Below are 15,317 nucleotides of genomic sequence, written 5' to 3'. Positions count from 1 at the left end.
TTGCTATGGGGACAGAAAGCCTAAAACAAATAGCTTTGGGATCTACAAACATCAGTCATATGTGAAAGCTAAAACCTGGCAGGTTTAATGAAAAAGGAGTAAATAGACCCATTTCCTATGAGAACATCATGTATATTTGAAAACAAACAGAAAAACCCACCCAGAATAAGGGCTTCTTTCTCTCCCCTCCACCCAAGAGTATCTTTACAGTTGAGAGCAGAGCTAAATTAAAAATTGCAATTAATTAAACAAACAATTCAAGGAAATATTCGCATGACAAATGATCTGATGCAGATTGCTGGCATTCATTTCCTCCTGCTGCACATCCGTTCTCAAAGTCAGCATGCTCGCATGAGGCCATCACGGAGAAACCCACGTCTGTCGTAGCTATGTGGCAGGGGCTGCACCCAGAGTGCCCAGGTCTGCAGTGTCCAGTCCTCAAAGAGACAAAGGATGCAGAAAATACAACAAATAATGATAAAAATTTCAGTGCTTTGGAAGTGCTCCCTGGAGTTTCAGCTCGGAGAAGGCTAAAGGTTTCCTCACTGGAGCAAGGCTCACCATGAAATCTTGTTGGCTGGGCTACAATGCCTTTAACATCAGATAAATGTAAATGCTGCCTTTCTTTAAACACAGTTTAGTTCCTTTATTGCATCATTCAAGAGACATAAATGCCAGCCTCAAGCTCAGACAGACAGAACAAGCTATTCAAAGGAAAATCACGGGCAACATTTTGCTCTGGGTGGAAGCATTCTGCTAATGGTTTTACAAAACATCTTTTTCCTGCAGGAGCCAAAACGAGAGGGAAAGTTGAGGCAGAAAACCTGGAAACATGAGAAAAGGTAAGAGAGAGATCTCTGCCCAGCCATGGGGAAGGAGCCTGAGGATGCAGGGTCCCTCACGGGACACAGGAACGTGCCAGGCTCTCCCGTACTGCTGGTGCAAATAAGCATGAGTACATCACCAAAACATCTGAAGTAACTTCTTTTAAAAAAAAAATAACTGGCAAAGATCTGAAAATTTGGCTAATGATTCAGATCAAAAGGGGTACCATTATCACAGAATCCCACTCAGCCTATACAAAAATGCTCCAGCTCTCCAAGTGACAGGGAATACACTGTTTTCTTTGCGGTAACACAGAACTGTACAAGATACAGGGTTTAAATACATTTCCATTCAGATAAGTTATCTCTTCCCCTCCCCACCAGCAGCTTTTAAAAGATGCATCTTGAACTTACAGCACTGGAGGGTTTTTTCTTCTCAGATTTTTAATCCACTGGCATCATAAAGACCTTTTAGCAATTTACAGTGTGAAGAGCACTTTCTCTTCGGACTGCCCTGCTTTGAGCCAGTTTGTACCTTACGGTTACTTCATTACTTACATTGCATTACACAGGGGCAAATGAAGCAGCCGTGCTCCTCTCTGTGGCAGATGTGCCCCGGGGCTGGCATGAGCCAGATGTTTCCCAGGGTCCCACATCAGGCGCAGAGGACGGACTGCCCAGCTGCTTTACCCCAACTGCCCCTCCACGGCGTTGAGCCAGACAACACACTTCTGGCCATCATGCTAGCTTGAAAGAGGGGAAAATCAGAGATATACTGCAGTGGAGGCAGCCACATCATCAGGCTGCACTAATCAAGGTGTTGCAATTAGCAAAACAAACAAAACCCACCAAAACAACAAACTTGTGGGAGACATCCAGTTTCTGTTGAACTACAGAAGGAACACCAGAGGGACCGGAATATATTTCTTGCTGCGATGGTCTTGGCTATTTGTCCTCCTGCAAGCCAGTGGGACACGTGCCAGCCTCTTCAAACCCTGAAGCCACGCTCCCCACGTGTGGTTTTGGTGACAGTTTCATCAGGGGTTAAGAGTCACAAATTTAATGTTTAACAACTGTAACGAACCAACATGCAAAACTTTTGCTCCGTTACTCAGTTTCTGTCTAACAAAAAGGCATCTTGGCCAGCAAAACCCATGGGTCTCCTTCATACACGTACAAAACAGAGCTCTCCCACGACTCGTTGGCTAATTCCTGACCACTGCTTCTGCAAGACATCTCTTTTCCCTGAGCCCTTCCCGTCTGTACATGTTGCACGTCAGCTGTAAACATCACGAACAATACAGGTTGTAAAAACCAGAACAGACTGCAAGAAGCTCGTTTCCCTCTTTGAAGGCACCTGTGCTTTCTTGGTAACGTGGTAAGCTGATGAAACGCCAGGAGGATGGTCTATAGGGAATACACAAGCACTATACATGGCACATTGAATCCGATTTTGCTGCATACCACCATATGGAATGGAATCTCAGCGGCATCAAACGTTTACCTAAACTCCATTAATGTCTTCTCCAAGCCAATATTTATAGCATACACACCAGTATCTGCTGTCAGAGTGTGTATAAATGTTAAACTGAACTGTTAAAGAAACATAATGACAGATGTAGAGATGCTGAGGAGTGCAATCTATTCTAATTTATGATAATTTATTTCCATCATCTGGAGCCCTATTCAGAAGAGAAAGCTGAATGCATCCCAAAGCGCATCACGGGGTGGAGTGTAAAAATCCCCAGAAAAAAACCCTCTTTTGAACCAGGCAAGAGTACTCTTGTCCTACCACCCAGGACATGCTTAGCAATCTCTCTGCACAGAAGGAATACAGATGTGGGGTACTCGAGCCCTGCCTCCCGGCAGCCCAGTGACATGCAGGTTTTATGGCAAATTGGGAATAGCTGGGAACTGTTTGTCCCATGAGAGACGTTTGATCGTTGCTGAGTCACTACTTTTGGGGGACTAAGCTGCGCCAAAACCATTTATTAGCTCTGTCAGAGCCTCTTCAGCTGCATTAACAACCAATGCTGCACCCATGGGTGGCCAGCGCTAACGAGCACATAAACAAAAAGATGGAAACCTATTTTTAAAAATGAATGAACTATGCCACAGTGAGCTATAGAGCAGAAAGAGCTTTTCTATTTAACTCCTCAGCAACGCATGCTGTGCTGGATCGGTTCTGCCATGAGACCCGAGGTCCGCCTCGGTCTCCTGTTGCTGTCATTCTGCTGTGAAAGCCATGACGAAGGGGATGAAAAAAAAGAAAAGGGGATAATAAATAAATAAAACCCAAAACCAAACAAAACAAAAAAAGCAGTGACAGCACTTGGTCCCTGCAGTGGGAGTGGCGGGCCGTGGAGGACCGCAGGCAAGGAGCTCATTTTCACGGCATCATCCCTGCCCGGGAAGCGCGGTGACGTGGCAGCGGGAGGCGTTCTGCCGCGTGGCACAGCCAGAGTCCCCCGCATATGTCGGCCCACCGCGAAGCCAGCTCCTGCTGCCTGCCAGGGCCGCGCAATCTGGACAGGCACAGATTCTGTGCTGGAACGGGCGCCCTCTCCGCAGAGCTGCCTGCCACGAGTGACAGGCTGCGCTGGCAGCAGCGGCAGCGCGTACAGCCCACGGAGCCAACGCAGCAGAACAAGGCGCTGAGGAGCATGGCTCACCGATTCCCTGCTCAGTGGACTGTGCTGCCTCAGCACAGCCCTGAAACGCTCCACATTTGACCAAGAGAAGGGCTAGGCACACAAGCATGAACTACAACACCAATATGTAAATGCTGCCTTAGATCAGCTGAAAATTTCCCACCAAAACCATTTTCTGCATTGGAGACTCACTCATCTTTTTCAAAACAAGTTGTCTCTCAAAAAACGTAGCCTCCTCTTTCTAAGTCCCAGTGCCAAGGGCTTGCAACAGCCACCCTGGGGACACTGCTGTGCCCCTGAGGAGCCCGGGCTGGCCCCTCGCTCTGCCCCTGCTCTGTCAGTCGGGCTCCACAGCCGGACGCACCGTCCCGGTGCACAGGGGGGTCACGGGTGATGTGATCCATCACCGGCTGCTCTGGGAGGGGCAAGCCCAGGGCACTGCAGTGGGGTGTGGAGAGGAGAAGGAGAATGGGACCCAACCACGGCTTCTTTACAGAAATATTTCATGATGAAATGTTGTAGTTTCTGGCATAAATTTTTCTTCATTCATGATCTCACCAGAGTGCCAGTTTCCAATGGAAATTTAGATTAAAAATTACTTTTCCCCCAAGAAAATGAAATCTGTTTTACCAAATCAGCTCCACCAATGACTTTTTGATGCAGCAATGACAGATGCTTCCCTGACATCAAGGTACAGCCCAAATTGCAAAGCACAAACACTCCACACACCCCTCAGCTACCTGCCCCACGCTGTAACGCACGAGGAAACTCGCTCTAACACGTTTCCTTGCTATGAAAATACCACGTGCTCCCAGCTCATTTACCGCCTCTCATCATCATCATCGAAGCCCAGCCCCCAACGGTGCAGGGGAGATGATGTGTTACCTCGTCTCTATTTGCAGACCCTTCCACACATTTTGAGATGGGCTGCGGTGGGGCTGCTCGGCTGCGCGCCGCTCAGCACCCAGTGCCGCACCGCAAGCCGGCAGCCTGCCAAGCGCTCCCAAACCTGGCACTCGGCTGGGACTAATCAATAGAGGTGCCTAGCCAATACCATACAGCTCTGCTTTTGCTCTGAAGGATCAAACTTTATTAATTAACCCACATGAAAGTGAATGTTTTGCAATGAAATCTCTGCTCCTGGCCTCAACTCTCTCAATGAGTAATTCCATCAAGGAAACTCTTCTTGCAGTACCATTCACAGAAGTAGATTAAAAATGGGGAGAGAATATGTTCAGAAAGAAGCTCGGTTGAGTCATACTCTTGAATCATCTCTCTTTCCACACGCCTGTGGTCACCAGTTGGAAAAGTCAGTCTGCGACGCACTTGGTACCTGGCAGCGTGCAGCTTTTGCACTTTTATCCATACTCAAATGCATCCTTGCGTCTGTGTGCAAGATTAGAACAAAACACTGCTACGACACAACAGCAGACACCATGTATATCAGCTTGCTGAGATCAAAGGCACGCAGCAGCAAAGAATTTAATTAAAATGTTAAAATTAAACAGGAAGACATCCATTGTTTAATTTTTTGGCAGGCGTGTTCTTTCGAACCAGGACCTAATTCCACTCCAGCACTCTGACTGCCCTTGGAGATGGCAATCAGGAGAGCTCTGCTGGATTTATCAGCTGCTGGATTTGGCGGTGGGGGAATCCCACACTTGCTTTGGCTTTCAAGCACAGCCTCTGAAAAAGCACTTGGAGAAACTGCTCAACTCCAAAGAAAAATTATCTCAATATACATATTCTGCAGTAATAACCCAATTTCCAGTATCAGACCTAACCCCACTGGGCTGGACACGATACACCCTCACAGGCATCATTCCCTCTTATGGTCCCAACAGAGAGCTGTGACCTTGCTATGTTCAACCGCTCCCAGCCACCACTCTCTCCATATGAAAGATGTTTTAAATAGGGTAAAACACTGATGCAGAGCAGTGCTGCTTTGTGTGTAACATAGCCTCTGCATGAGGAATAGCAGGGTAAGCAACTATGTGGTTTTTAAACTTGCACACAAATGGGGGACTCGCCTTGTTTTGCTTCAAGCATACCTCCAGCGCACAGCCAGGGAGAAGATTATTCTGAAAACAGTTCAAGCAAGGCTCAAGTTTGCTTGTTAAATAACTCTAAGGTATTTCCTGGCATTCTAGGGTATTTTGACTTGGATACTGAAGGCAGTCATAGGCCATCATATGGCCCACATCGGGGAGCCTGAGCCAAGCAGCCTGTTGTGTCCTTAGTTTCTGAGAAGCTAGCAAGGAAGATTTTGCTACTTTTATAGTATTATTTGGGGTGCCACTGAGGCTTTTCACCTAATATTAGGAAGATTGGCAGTGTCAAACACGGGCCCCTAATACAAGCACCCAACATGCAAGTGCCAAAGGATTTGAGCTGAGGCTTATTACTTCAAGCAACAGAAACTCTGGATTTGCATCACCTGAGAAATAACACAGGAGGGCAGAGAAATGGCATCAGGAAGAGTGAAGACTGAGGACAGACACAACCACTTCTTGAAATTCAAAGAGCTGTTGCTATAAATCACTTCCTGATGTATCAATGATCTTGCCGATGTTAGGTGGCATTTTTTTCTGAGATCTTCTGGGCAGAATTTCACCCTCAGTACTTCAGGTTCTTGAGCACTTCTCAGGAATATTCAGTCAGGCTGTTTGCAGCAGGGTCTGGTATTTCTCATGGAATAAAGATCAAGTTGACAGGTTGGGGGTTTTTCAGGACAGTCAAATCAGATTTATTTCTGACAGTGGGTCTGGGACAGTACACCTCTCATCTGGAAATGTATAATACTTTATTGAAATCCTCCTGCTCCACAGTTTTTCTCCTGCTTCCTTAACACAGAGGAATGGGAGAGTATCTGCCCCCTGCACATCTCTGCCTAGGATGCTTGTTGGGGGTCTTCTCAGCAAAGAGACATCCCCAGTCCCCCAGCAAGAGCCCCTGTGCAGGGTGACACGATCTCTGACCATTCTGAAAATACCCTCGCCAACTTTTACCTTGCAATTGCACTGCCAAATTGGGGCTGGGACATCTGCACCAGCACTTCTCTAGGAACAGGAGCCCACAAAGCTCCCCCAGATTTCATCCCAAGCTCCGGGCTGCAGCACTTTCTGCTCCCCACAGCATTAGCTCAGCAGCTCCCGCAGGCTCTGCCTCTAACACAGCCTCTTCCCCAGACACCGAGGCATTTTGGAAGAGGCACAGACAGAACAGCTTGTTCAGAGAAACACATTTGTCTATCCATTAGAACATCACAGAGAAGGAAAAGGTAAAACAATAAAGGGCAATGAGCACATTACTTCAGCCTTTCCCGGCCATTTACATACCCCACTGCTTTAAAGACCAAAGTTGGCATTAGGCTTGAGAGACCTTTCTGCTTTCCTCTCCACGCTGAGGACCAGAACACTGCTTCATGCCACAGATGGCTGCTCATCCAGAAAGCCCCTTCTTGAGGGGCTACATCAGTCTAATCCTTTGCTGATCCTTCTCCCCTAGCAGCACTATGAAAATACACAACCACAGCAGCAACCGAGCTGCCCGATCCAAGACTCCCTGCCTGGACTTCCCTCCCTCTCACACCAACAAACACCTGAGCCTGACCAACACCAGTTCTCACCTCACCATGCATTTCTGCTTCAATTCAAGCACTTTGAAAATGCATGCCAATACTACATGCAAAAATCTTCTGGACTATGTGATCATGGATGTGCCCGCATCCATAGGCTGCTAATGAGACAACATCTCATATTTTTTGCTTATATAAAAGGTTCTTAGAGAATATTTCCTTACTGAATGCTATTAACAAGCCCTTTCCATGCCACGATTTGTACCTACAATTATAGTCACTGAAACCCCCCATGATTTTATGCAATCTAAGCACTTCCTTAAGAATGGGGAGTGAAGTATTCTGAATGGGAAAACACTGCTTCCAAGGACAAACCTGAGAAGTCTCTACGATAGCCAGAAGATAAAACTGTGCAAATTAAACAAAGCAAAAGCTTGCAGTTTTTCTATATTCAGTATTCTTTGGCTTTTGCCAAAAAGCAAGCAAGCTGTCACCTTAGCAACTATGTCACACTTTGCAGTACATATGCCACTTTGAACAAACACCTTAAAAGCCGAGGCTCCACGCTGTATGCTCCTTTCAATAACGTTCCTTGCAGCACTTTGCAGGTGCCCCCTGAGAGCAAAAGCCATTAAGACCCTTTTGGCCAGTTGCTGGGCTGGACAGCCAGCCAGCTGGCCAAGTGCTGTTTGCCACACTGCACCCCAGGACCATACTACTACTTAACTACTTTTATTTGGTGCCTAAGGGGACAGCGGTGCTAGCAGGGGTGTGACGTGAGCAAAGTCTTCCATTGCCAGCTCTGCGCAGAGTCCAGCGCTACCCTGCTTCTTTCCTCCCCCCTTCCCCTGCATCAGGAGGGGGTCCTCACTCCCAGAGCAGGGCAGAGGTTTCAGCCAGCAACCAGGAGGTCTCCTGCCCCTTGGGACTACACCTGTGCCATGAAGCCAGGTCAGCTTGGGGGTTACAGGATCCATGATGAAAGGGTTTTGTCACAGGCACCTCTGAGCCTGTCCTCCCCCAGCTGCAACATTTGAATCCAGAGATGTCAACATGCAGGGCTTTCACCCGGGGCTCCAATTATGCAGACGCTGATTTACAGGAGTGATGACTGGAACATCTCCCTCATAAAAATTGGCAAGGAGACTTTAACCGTGTATGTCTAATGGCAGAGCCCTCTATCTCCGTGCATCTCCTTGCTAGTTTGAAAGTCAGATCATTTTTGTTCTTCCCTTCATAGAAACCTGGTTTGCATATGTAATCAAATTTAGCATTAATGAGTCTCTCTCCTCATCTTCTATTCCTAATGCTTGAAGCAGCCACACTCAGATAATGCCAGCCATTGCAATGTCTTATCACGAGGAGCTTTTATCGGTTTCACCCAGGAATTTCCACGGAAGCAGTACATAACTCCAAAACCTCCTGATTCCTGGAGCACCGTATCTCAACCATATGTGCTAATCCTACATAATTATTTTATATCAGGTCTCACTCCGGGCTGCTTGAGAATCATCAGAATTTAAACAAACTTCAGGCGACCTTTTAAAATCAACTCTTCCATGACCACAACATGAGCCTAAGTGGAAAACAGCAGGCACTTTCCAGATGTAAGGTGCCACTTATTTGCAATGTGGCTGGGCATTGCTGGCCTCTTCTCCTTCCCTCCTTGCCTGTGCCAACATTTGTACCATTTTAACTGCAACCTTTCGATGGGACAAGCACAGTTCTCAGTTTCCAAGATCATCTGCATACAGCTAAACACGCATGTGAACAGCATGCAGAACAGCATGCAGAACAGCCAACTCTCTGCACTCTGTGTAAACCCATGGGATCACAAGACAGGTTTTCTGCTCTTTCATGTTTTGGGTTTTCAGTCTTTAGGGCTTCCATCCTTCTTCTGCTACCCTGCTCTAAAAGCATATGGTTTATCAAAGCCAAAGGTTTCAGAATCACAAGACTCTCAGAAGTTAAGACCACAAGGTAAAATACCACGTAGGCACTGTTACTGCTTCTGCTGCCTTTATCCCAGTCCCACGGACAGAGGGACACGTGGCTTTCACATCTGGCTTCAGTAAGACTACAAAACTTTTCAGGTCTCTCCTGTCGCAGACAACACAGCCTGATGTCTAATGGCAACATCGACCTCTCGGTTCTTCCTAATAAAAATAACTTGTCTGACAGAGTTCCCTGCCTGCAGATTACTGATGCCCCGATACGTGGTCAGAAGTTGTAGGTCCAGTGACAAGGACCAATACAGCCTGTTTGCAGGGCTCAGGGGTTTTTGGATGCTCGGATCCCATTGTTTCACTGTGGCAATTTTTGCCTGTACAGAGCTGCAGTGCATTTTGCATGCATTATGCTAAGCTGCCTATAAGAAATCATCCAATTAATGACAGCTTACAGAGAAGGGTTAGTTACAGGGTAATTACCTTTCTAATATTAAAATGCCATAGAAATGGATTTACATTTTTTTATTAAGTGGCACAGGTTTTATTGACCTGACACTACACCTACAAGACCTTTGAGGTAGCAACTGGGACCAGGTTCTCAAGAACAGTTAGGTACCTGCATCCCAAGGCAGACATCAAAACCAATACATTTTTCACACGTGTTTGTGTATCTTACACATCAAGACAGATGGACCCAACACTAAATGCAGCACTTGATCCTGGCATTGCATAAGCAACATTAGCAGTCAGAAAGAAATATTTTATTAAGGTTTCTCTTTCAATATGAGGGCAGAGAAGAAACATTCAGCTCTTCCAGCCCTGCATTCCTGAGGAGCCTTAAGCTTCTGCAAGGTTACCCTGCTCCACCACCTCAAGTCTCTGCCCATGCCAGAGCAAACAGCAGCTTTCTGGTTAAGCAAAAACCAACCACACATAAGCAAACATGATGACGAGTCTCAAGCAACTACAAATTATCTCAGGCCCATAATACACTATGTAGAGCAAACTACTAAACACACATCCCTCGTGTAAGCATTACCTTCTTAATTTTTTTTTTCATTTATTTTCAGCATCTCAAGATATCTAGGCTTTTCTAGGACACACTTGAAAGCATGCAGCTACTTATGGCCATTCATATGCATGCAAATATAATCCAACAAAAGCGCTCCATGACCAGATGAGCAATCAGCATTAGGACAAAAAGACAAGACTTATTATCAGTCTTTCAAGATTCAGATTCCCTTTGCCTTCGAAATACACACCTGTTTGCGAGGCAAGGGGTGCTAACCCTTTCAGAATCTACACAAGCAAAGCAAGCTTGACTCTTGCCAGGCTAGCAACAGCCTGGCCTTTTTCTGGCTCACCAGTCAAATGATCAGCATCATGAAGGCAAGGAAGCAAAGCAAGGTTAGCTCAGTCCATGTACACATAGATTTTTCAAACCACCTTGCAACTCTCTTGTCCAGTTTTCACTGGAGGTGGATGGGGATTTGTTGTCCAAATGCCCTGCGCTGCTTTGGAAATCTTTGGCACATCCCATGAAGATGCTCATGAGCAGTGATGAGCTGCAGTCAGGCAAGGCCTGGAATGTATTTTCTCTGCACAGAGGCAAAAATAAAAACAGCTCCTCAGACACATTCAGGTCCACTTCCAAGTTGTCCTACAAAAAAAGCCCCAGCATCCACAAGATCTGTGCTGCAGCATAAATGACTCGCATCTGTCATTTTCATCATCATCATCGTCATCTCATCATCAAAGACACTGGCTTCGACAGAGCTACTTGCACTGTCTTTGTGCTCATACCAGCACAGACAGGGCTCCAAGCTGGCGGAGCAGGAAGCTTGTTGCACGGTATTTTAAAACAATCTGCAGATAATCAGCAAGGCAAACACAGCACCTCCCAACTATCAAAAAAGGTTGAGATTCTGCAACTTTGCTATTTATCGAGGATTACAGGGAAAGGTGTTATGACAAGCACTGCATCTCCTGTTATTTTACACAGAAACTGGACAAATGTCAGGTTGCTTTGGGTCTGCAGTAGGAAAGTTGTTTGTGGCAAATCGCTGCAAAGTTCATTAAAAACCTCAGCCTAGTGATACAAAGTTCCCACTTTTACAAAAGTATTTTTGCAGGTAACTACCTGATTATACCTGAGGTAGTTCATATACCCATCACACCGCGATGCGCAGAGCCTTGCTTTTCACTTAATTTGCCTTTGTTAAGGCTCCAGAGAGGCAACGACTGAGAAACAAATAGACCACAACTGACAGACTTGCTTGTCTTGCTCTCTTTTTGCAGACCCCAATAAAAGCAGTCTAAACACATCCCGAGATTCACAGGACTGAAATTAATCCAGGGAGACGAATGAACATATTTCTTTGCTTTCATCTTTCGTTATTCATTACTGTCAGGTGCGTGTATAGGAGAGTCATTTCTCAAGTGAAGTTGTAATAGGGTTTGTGACATTGCAACTGGTTGTAGTGCCACAGTAGATTATCATGAGAAATAAGCTTCAGAAGGACACCCTCTTCTCATGCAAAGATCCGTGGAGTAACAGCCAAGGGAATAAAGAAGAGCAAGGACACACAGAGCTTTCAAACAGCTTTTCCCTGCCCCCAGCACATGTCATGAAGCAAGAGCTGACTCAAAGCTAGAAACACCCAGGGCTTATCTTGTACAGCTATGTGCAGTTTTCCAAGCTCAGTTTGTGATCCACATACTCCAAGTACACAGTTACCAAGGTAGAGTTTAAAAAACACAACTCTTGCTTAATTGCTACAAACCCTTCCCCTCCCTTCTCTTAACTTTTCCTGGGCTGAGCCAACGTTGTCTCTTAATGGCTTCTAAATGCAATGTCTTGGCTGAAAGAAATACAATGTATGTCGTAAATACAAATGAACACATATCACAGTGCTGTGAATATTCCGAAGAATCAGTGTTGTCTCAGCATCTTGTCTCTGGGTGTTAGGTGACAGTCGAAGTAGAAGACTGAAAAAGGTCAGATATAGAGACAAAAGTACAGAGACAGAGGTCCATGTCTGAGACAGACTATAGGTAAACTGGAATTTGCACACCTATGGATTCATTCTGCAATAGCTACAGTTTCATGCCTGAGAAACCTACAGCCACCTCAGCTGTCTCCAGACTTGCAAGTGTTTGCACTCGTTAACACACAAATTTCAGCAGCACTGTTGTGCAAGAGGTTTATTAACAAAGATGCGCGGACCCCTGAGCCACCGTGGGCCTACCCAAACTGCCCAGAAGATGAGAGTGAAGATTCAAGGCTGGACTGCCCAGCCCACCTGAGGACATTTTCGGTCTACACCATCTCCACCCCAGCAGCCTTTCTGAGGAACCCCCATTCCTCTGCCATCTGTGCTGCAACACCACGAAGCCTCCCCGCAAGCACGAGAGCCAGCCATCGCCCAAGATCACTGTGTCACCAGCTGGGCTATGAACTTTATTTCTTTGCAGATGCAATCTAGGACTCTAGTGGGAGGTGTTAAGAGGTGTCATGAGTAGCATATGGGCTATAGTACACAACAGGGCAGAAATGCCAGTTTTCCCCTGCTCAGATTGCAGAAAGGGCTTTCCCCACCCTCTGTGTCCTACCTGCTTGTTTTTCACACTAGATAGCCACAACTTGGCTTTCTGGGAAACGTGCATTAAAAAAAGCATAAGCTTTTCAAAAGCAGAAGTTAACACCTCCCTTTTAGATGACAAATAAGCCAAAAGAAGACAACATTAAAATTACTGCACTTGCTTTCCCAAATCCTAAAACTCTGTAAAACTGGGTGTTATGATTCAGCTGCCACATCATTCACATGACACCAGTCACACCCTCTGACAGGTGATTACTGTAAAGCTCAAAAAAACCTCATCAGCATTAACAAGAGCAGGTCTGATAAATTCCACTGTCACCAGTACTTTTTGCATAAAAATGCCCCACTCACACACCATTTAACACCCGAAATGAAACGGCTGTAAATCCAGCAATTAGTGGTGTAATTTGACTGTTCTGATCAACTGCACCGAGGGTTTCGAGGCTGCCTGGGAGTGCAGAAGCGGACACAGAATCAGCTGGAGCATTTGGTCTTTAAGTTTAAAATGCTAATTAGGCTGATAAAAGGAGTTTGAGGGAGAGAGAGACAGTCGAGACTGGAGATGGCAGGGAGGTGGATAGCAGTTGGTAGGCATGGTGAGAGGAAGATGGGAGCAACATGATGAAGCGAATAGAGCTGGAATTTGGGTAATCCCAAAAGCCTTTCAAGTATTTTAAAAAAATAAAGTCTACCACACTCTGAGATATTATACACTAAGATGTGCTTAGTTCTACTTACACATACGTGTCAAAAGGGGGAAAAAGTAATTTCTTAGACCATCTTAAATGTTAACATGCTCCACTCCCTTCTCCTGCGTTCCCTTATTGCCAAGGACTGACACACTGCAGCTGTGTTGGAAGAGCTCTGCCTACATGCAGCCGCACGTGTGTTCCTGTACACGCCAACGGGCAACATGCAGCTGGAGCAGCCAGAAGACTTCGGCGGGGGGCTTTCAACCATGACAAAGGCAGCTTTTATCTTCGGCCGTTGGAAGAAGTTACAGACCTAGAACACTGCCAAGGGAAAAGAGCTCCCACTTGCTGTCCCAAGGATGCCAACACGCCGGGGGGAAGAGCTTCCTCAAGGGCACAGCCTGCGGCCCCCCGCTCAGAGCCCTTCGCAGAGGGGCTCGCTTCCCAACCACCACCAGGCACAGCTTCACTGGGCCAGCAGTCAAAAGACCCCGTTCCCAGCAGCAACTGGCCATAGAAATTGCTTTGCTCCCCTTTCTTCTGCTCCACGGCAAGTGACGCGGAGCAGCTGAAACACCCTCAAAGCAACATCTGGGGCTCAACCCCTGGGTGTCCTGGCTCATCCTCAAGGCAGGAGCAGCAGCCAGGTGGGTTTGCAGGAGCTCTGGGCGAGGAATGCAAGGGGCCTTGTCCATCCTCCACATGCAGGTCACCCAAGCCCACGGCCCCACCACATCCCCATCACCCATCTCCATGGGACCCACTGCGTCGAGGTGCCCAGTGGGGAAGAGGCGCTGCCGACCGCAAGCAGGGACTAGGAAGGGGTCCGGGGCAAGCAGCTGCCCCCAGCCCACCTCACCAGCCCCTCACAAACACCCTGCGGCCTGGCTGCACAGCGGGTGCCAACATGTGGCTAAACGCACCCGCGTGGGGACGTGCCCCCCAAAATCCGCGGCTTACATAATTCCCCAGCCAGCCGGCGTTAGGGGAATGTGATTAATCCTCCGTGACATGTTCTGAACTTTCCGTTCAGAGCGGCTCGCTCCTCCCGCAGACCTACTGGCGATGGATGTCATTTGACCTGCAGACTTCACTACGAATGAGCATCACAGCAACACACAGTGACATTGCTCCGCAAACCAATTATCCGTCGCCTTCCCCGCTCGGCCCAGAGACAAGTTTGCTAAATGCATAATGAGGATTTTATTATTAATTATTATTATTATTATTATTATTTCGCCCCCTCGTTTGTAAAAAGTCGTTTACAGCCAGCACAAGGATGGGGCGGTGGGGGCACCCGCCAACCCTCCCGCCGCCTCGCTGTAGGACGCCAGTCCCCCCCCCGGCCCCTCGGTAGCCCCCGCCGCCGTCCCAGCGCGGCTCCCACCTGTTCCGCGGGGCGCGCAGTTTGGGAGCAGCCCCCCCGCGCCCCCCGGCACTCACCCACTCGAGCACCCTGAGGAAGGCCAGCGGCTCCTTCACCACGCGGAAAGTGCCCGCGGAGGCGAGCTGCGGGCAGAGAGAGCGAGTCAGCACCGCGCCCGCTCCGCGCCCCCCCCCCCCCGCCGGATCCCGCCCGCCCGCGGGGCTCCGCGTACCTGGTCCACCGCCTCCATGGCGCCGCAGCCCCGCGGAGCCGAGCGGAGCCGAGCGGAGCGGAGCGGAGCCGCCCGCCAGCCGGGGATGCGCGGCGCTGCCCCCGCGCACGCCGGGCGGAGCAGCCGGGCGGGGCCCGCACCCCCCGCACCGCCCCGCGGAGCCGCCCCGCGCCCGGGCACCGCGCCGGCCTCCGCCCGCCGCTCCGTAAATCGCTGTTCGTCTATTTCTGATTTTTCTTAATATTTTCTTATATTATTATTTCGGGGCGGAAAGGAAAACGTCGGGATAGAAGAAAAAAAAAAGGGGGGGGGGAGCCAACAAACTGCGCCCCCCCCCCCCCCCCCCTTTGGCTGGAAAGAAACTATGAATATTTTTGTGAAGCAGCAGGCGCAGGGGTGGTGCCACGCTGCTCCGTGTCCTCCT

At 48.1% G+C, this 15,317-nt stretch overlaps 1 protein-coding gene across 1 annotated transcript in view; it reads right to left on the bottom strand.

Moving 5' to 3' along the window:
• The window catches only part of SYNPR (synaptoporin), a 109,904-nt gene extending 94,871 nt beyond the window's left edge, over nucleotides 1-15,033 (bottom strand). Inside the window, exons 1-2 of the mRNA XM_055709831.1 lie at nucleotides 14,894-15,033; nucleotides 14,739-14,804 (exon numbers count right to left, since the gene is read on the bottom strand). Coding sequence (XP_055565806.1) covers nucleotides 14,739-14,804; nucleotides 14,894-14,911 — 84 coding nt within the window. The 5' untranslated portion in view covers nucleotides 14,912-15,033. The remainder of the gene's footprint in view (nucleotides 1-14,738; nucleotides 14,805-14,893) is intronic.
• Nucleotides 15,034-15,317: the final 284 nt, after the last annotated feature.

Source organism: Falco cherrug, chromosome 4 (genome assembly GCF_023634085.1).
Source record: "Falco cherrug isolate bFalChe1 chromosome 4, bFalChe1.pri, whole genome shotgun sequence".
Taxonomy (NCBI): Eukaryota; Metazoa; Chordata; class Aves; order Falconiformes; family Falconidae; genus Falco; species Falco cherrug.
The sequence above is the reverse complement of the archived record's forward strand: the minus strand, read 5'-3'. Positions and strand labels throughout refer to the sequence as shown.